The sequence below is a fragment of the Pteropus vampyrus genome, unplaced genomic scaffold, assembly GCF_000151845.1.
Source record: "Pteropus vampyrus isolate Shadow unplaced genomic scaffold, Pvam_2.0 Scaffold231, whole genome shotgun sequence".
Taxonomy (NCBI): domain Eukaryota; kingdom Metazoa; phylum Chordata; class Mammalia; order Chiroptera; family Pteropodidae; genus Pteropus; species Pteropus vampyrus.
The window spans coordinates 13,954-19,507 of record NW_011889012.1 but is presented as its reverse complement, the minus strand read 5'-3'; the positions used below and the strand labels follow the sequence as shown (position 1 = coordinate 19,507).

Sequence of the window (5,554 nt, the reverse complement as noted above, 5' to 3'; positions counted from 1 at the left end):
ACAGGTCCCACTCGGGGCTGACGAACCTGAGTCCTGGCGCAGTGGCCCCGGTGCGGCCCCTGTGAGTGGCCCTTTGTCTTTCCAGGACTCCCGAGAGCCAGGCTCCTGCCGGATCCACACGGGGACCAACGCCAAGTTCCTAGAGACCGATGTTCGGGGGCTTTCGGCGCCTGGCAGCAAGCGGCCAGGGACTGAGTCCCTGTGGCTGGAAGCGCCCGTGGAGGGCGGGCACCCGGGGACGGCCCAGAGAGGCCAGGGGGACCTGCAGTGCCCACACTGCTTACAGGGCTTCAGTGACGAGCAAGGCGAGGAGCTCTTCCGGCACGTGGCCGAGTGCTGCCAGTGAGCCCCTGGAGAGGACCGGCCGGGCACCCTCGGCACGCAGTGTCAAGCCCCCGGAACAGGCCGAAGGTGCTTCTGACCGTTCGCCTGCTCCAGCCAGGAACAGACCAGGTCGCAGGGAAGGTCCAGTGGGCCGGAGGCTGGGTGGGGGTTGGGAGGCCCAGCTCTGCCTCGTGGAGTTTGGGTCCCCAGGCCATCAGGAACACTTGCAGGCCAACGTGACCTGGGAAGAGGTGGGCACCACGGGAGCCTTGTTTGGTTCCCAGGGTGGAAGCCGCAGCCCGGGGCCAGGTCCGCAGAGCTCGATGGTCAGGACCCGTCGTGGCCACAGCAGAGCCCTGTGCCTGCTGTGAGGTAGGCCGCGCTGGAAGTGTCTGTCCCGTGCCCAGAGGCCGGAGCACATTAACTCCACAGTCAGTTATTTTTGTAATAAATGTTTGTTACTGCGACTGCTGTGTCACGTTGGGGCTGGGCCCCGGGGCAGTGCAGAGCTCTCTGTCGGTCCGGTGTCGGGCCAGCTGGGGCGGAGAAACGCTCTGGTTGGCCACCGCCCAGGGGGCCGAGAGGCGCACCTGCTGTCCCTCTTGCCTGGAAGAGATCGGTCTGGGGGGGGAGGTGCAGACAGACCCCGCCTCACCCCGAGTCAGAGGACGTCTGCAGACGCCCGTGTGCTGGCACTAGGGGGAGGGACGTCCCAGAGAGAAGGGAGCCACAGAAGGGGGACCCCTCGGACCCTTGGCTGACCCCAGAGGTGTGCCGAGTGTGCGGCTGCGAGGGTCCTGGGCAGAGAACGACGGCTGGGAGCAGATTTCAGCGACTCCATTGCAGGGTGACGGTTCTGAACTTGAGGCGCGAGGTCAGAGGGCTTGTAAACATCTCAGGTTTTACTTTGAGACCCTGGAAGGGCCACATCTGAGGAGGAAGTTGACATCCTAGGACAAACTCGAGCAGCACACAGCTTCCGGGCGGCCCAGCAGGGACACACGTGCTGTTGGGACAGCCCGGGGTCCAGGGGGCCTCGTACAGACTGACCACGAGTCCAGTGTGCGATAGAAATACCAGGCGTGAAGGGTGCAGGCCGAATGAAGACACTTCCAGATACAGGCTACAGGATTTATATCCAGATTGTACCATAAGAAATAACTACAGAGATTATTCAGGCTAAGGGAAATTATTCTGGATAAAAACAAGTATAGAAAGGAATGAAGAATGCAGGAATGGGTAAATATGAACGAATGCTGACTGTTTAAAACAACGTCTCAAGGTTTTAAAACATGCAGACGTGACCAGAGGGCTCTCGAGGTGGGGGAGTTGAGGGTTTGTCAAACTTACGCAGTTATAAGGTTTCTGCATTGATTTAAGATGGACTGTAATGGATTAAGGAATAATATCTCTAGAGTAACCACTAAAATAATAATAAAAATATTTAAGAAGTTAGAACAGAAGAATAATGTCCTTATTAACCCAAAGCAAGACAAGCTAGGAGAAGTCCAGGGAGAGAGGAGAGAGGAGACAATCCAGCCGGTCAGGACAGCAGACCCAGCCCAGCCGTGCCCCCAGTGACATTAAAAACAGATGGACCAAACGCTGACTGGAAGGCAATGACCGTCACACTGGATGACAGTAAGAAAGTCCCACCGATATGCTCAGTAGAAAAGATGCACTTTAAATATAAGAACACAGAATGGAGACGATAGAAGACGTTCTGTGCTGACACTGGCCAAGGCAACGAGAGTGTCTGCATGATTATCGCACAGCGGACTTTAAGAAAAAATACTACTGGGAAGAGACATTACATGATAACAAAACGGTAACCTGAGAATGTAACATTCCTAAATTTGCATAGAGCTAATAACATAACTTAAAAATCTATGAAGCAAAAGGAGCACTAGACAAAGGCATAATCACAGAGATTGTAACATACTTCTCTCGGTAACTAACAGAAGCAGGAAAAAACCCAGTAAGGCTACAGTAAGGGTGCATGGGACGCTTACCAAAGAGACAAATGCGTGGGCCACAGAGCAAGTCGCAACATGTTCCGCAGAACGGACTCGGTGAATGGATGTTATCTGACCACAGCGAAATTAAACCACTTCGTAACAGGTAACTATCAAGTTTTCAGCACACTTCTAAATGATCCGTGGGCAAAGAAAAAACAATGGAAATTAGTAAATCGTTTAACTTAGTGAAAATGAAAATACAGCTTTAAAAAAAATGATAGAATGCAGCCAATGCAGTGATTAGGGGAAATTTCATAGCTCCAAATGCATATATTAGAAATGAAGAAAGGTTGAAATTCAGTGATCCAAGTGCTCATCTCAAGAAGCCAAGAAAATAAGTGCAAATTAAACCCAAAGAAAATGGAAAGAAAGAATAAAAGAACATAATAAATCAATGAACTAGAAAGCAGAGAAAAATCTACAATGCCAAAGGTTAATTCTTTTAAATAGTAATTAAACTGATAAACCCCTATAGCATGACTGATCAAGAAAAAACACACTGCTAGTATCAGAAATGAAAGAGGAACATCGCTATAGATCTCTCATGTTAAAAAGATAACATGAGTATACTATGAATACTTTATGCTAATACATTTGACAACTTAGATGAAGTGGATAAAATCCTTGAAAAACACAACTTACCAAACTGACATAAACAGAAAATGTGAATAGCTCTATATCCATTAAATAAATTGAATGCATAATTTAAAATCTTTCACAAAGAAAATTACAGGCCCAGATGACTTTACCGGTGAATTCTTCCACACATTTAAGAAAGATATAACAGTCTGACATATACTCAGGAAACAGAATGCTTCCTTGACTCATGACACAAAAACCCAAGAAAGACGAGGCAAGACGATGACAGACCAAAAGTCTGAAACAAAATATTAACAAATTGAATTCAGCAATATAAAAAAGGTAATACCTCATAACTCTGGCATTTTTACTACAGGAATACGAGATTGGTTGACATGAAAAAGAAAACCCACTAACTAACTCGCCATAACAATAAGAAAACCTGTGTGATCATCCCAAGAGAAGTAGAAAAGGCACATGAAAAAATTCAGCACCTGCTCATAAAAACAACCAGCAAACTAGGAACAGAAGTAATTTCCTCAGTCTGAGGAAGGCGTACGTCCAAGACCCCGACCACTAACATCGCTCATGCAACAGGGAACGCTGTCCCTGGCCCACACCGAAGCGAGGTGCCCACTGTCCCCACTGCACTTCAGCCCAGCGCAATAAGGCAAGAGGACAGAGGGACAGAAATCTAGAAAAGGAGAAATAAAATTCTCTTTTTGCAAATGACATGATTGTGTGTGGAGAATCCTAGGGGATCTTAAGAAAAGGCTTATAATTAGTAAATCAATTTGACAATCCCAAGACACAAAGTCGATATGTGAAAACATCTTATGTTCCTGTATACTTGCAACAACTGGAAAAGCAAATTAAAAAACCTGTGATGGGTTGAATCGGAGCTCTTCGAAAGACACGTTGACCAAAAAGATGCCGAACCCCAACCCCCCAGCACCTCTGCACGTGGCCTCATCGGAAACAGGGTCTTCGCGGATGTCACCCACGATGACGTGCTGGAGCAGGGTGGGACACCCAGTGGGAGACCCGCCACCGTCGTGGAGACAGAGGCGCTCTCTCCCCCAGCCCAGGGCCACCAGCCGCCACCAGGGGCTGGGCGTGAGGCCTGGACAGACTTCCTCGCAAGCTCCGGAGGCGGCCTGTGCTGCTGACACCTGGCTTTTAGGTCTGTAGCCTCCCAAACTGAGAGAATAAACTTCTGTTGCTATAAGCGCCCGTTTGTGGCCCTGTGCTATGGGAGCCCCAGGAAACGAATACATAATCCCATTTATGATAATGTCAAAAACAAAATGCTTACTAGAAGGAACTTACGAAAAGCTACCAAATATCGCTGGGAGAAACTCAGGAGCACGTCAGTAAAGGACGTGACAGCACGTTCACAGACCGGCAACTCGGTCGTCTGAGGATGTCGTTTCTTCCCAAACTGACGCACAGACGCGGCGTTACCCCAGGAGGCGTAGGACGCCTGACTCAAATCAGCGTTTTTGTTCCTCCTTTTTCGAGGACTGCGGTGCCGTGTGTTAGCAGGCTCGGTGGTGTCCCACAGGCCGTTCTGTCCCCGTCCCTTCTCTCAGTGCTTCATTTATGGTCACTTCTATTCATGTGCCATCCAGCTGACGGGTAATTCCTTCTAACGTTTCTAACCTGCCATGAATTCCGTCCAGAGTACTTTTCGTTTTAGACACTGCACTGTTTTCCTGGGAGTTTCCTGGGAAGTTTTCGGTGTCTTCCGTCCCTTCTTCACGTCCCCGTTTCCCTCTATGTTCTCGAGCGTGTTTACAGGACGTACGGGGGCCGCGTTCAGGTTCCCGTCTTCAGTTCACCACCTGTCATTTCTGGGTCTGTTTCTTACCCTTTGTCTTCCTCCTTCTCGGCCTGGCCCGGTGCCTTCTGCCAGGATTCCAACGCTGCGTACTTTACTGTGTTCGGTGCATGCAGTTAACTGCCTGAGGGTCAACTCGACCTTTCTGAGCGTCCTTCATCTTCGGGTTTTATTCCTGGGCTGATTTAGTCCCACTGCTAAGGTGACGCCCTTCTGAGAATGGCGAGGTCCCCTGCCCTGGTGGGGAAACACACCCTATCGCGGCCCTGCTGCTTCCTGGCGGTTCCCCTGGATTTACTTTTACTCCCACGTGCACTGAGCAGCCGACAAGAAGGGCCTCTGTGCACATCTCCAGCGCCCCGCATGGCCCCGTCCTGCCGGGAGCTCGGCCTCATGGGTCCCAGCCACGCCGGCTTCCCCAGGGACGGTCTCCGCTCCCTCCACCGGCAACCCTGCTGGGCCCTGTGTGTTCCTCTTCTCAGAGCCGGGGCCTGGCACTGCCTTCCCACACGGAACCACAAAAAACCCTGAACGGCCAAAAAAATCCTGAGAAAGAACCAAGTGGGAGGCATCGGGCGCCCCGATCTCAGACCGTACTGCAAAGCTGCCATGATCAAAACAGCACGGTGCTCGCATAAAAGCAGACACGTGAGTCCGTGGAACAGAACAGCACAGAAATAAACCTGCACTGACGCGGTCACTTCATCTATGCCGAAGGAGGCGAGAACACACAATGGGGGAAAGGCGTCTATTCAACGAACGGTGTTGGGAAAACTGGACAGACATGTGCAAA

The 5,554-nt window shown here is 50.5% G+C and overlaps 1 protein-coding gene across 1 annotated transcript in view; it reads left to right on the top strand.

Annotated features, from left to right (window-relative positions):
• TNIP2 (TNFAIP3 interacting protein 2) overlaps positions 1–791 on the top strand; it is a gene marked incomplete at its 5' end in the record, with an annotated part of 14,938 nt that extends 14,147 nt beyond the window's left edge. The window contains one exon of the mRNA XM_023519694.1: positions 5–791. Within this exon, the coding sequence (XP_023375462.1) occupies positions 5–346 (342 nt within the window). The remainder of the gene's footprint in view (positions 1–4) is intronic.
• Between the last annotated feature and the right edge of the window lie 4,763 nt (positions 792–5,554).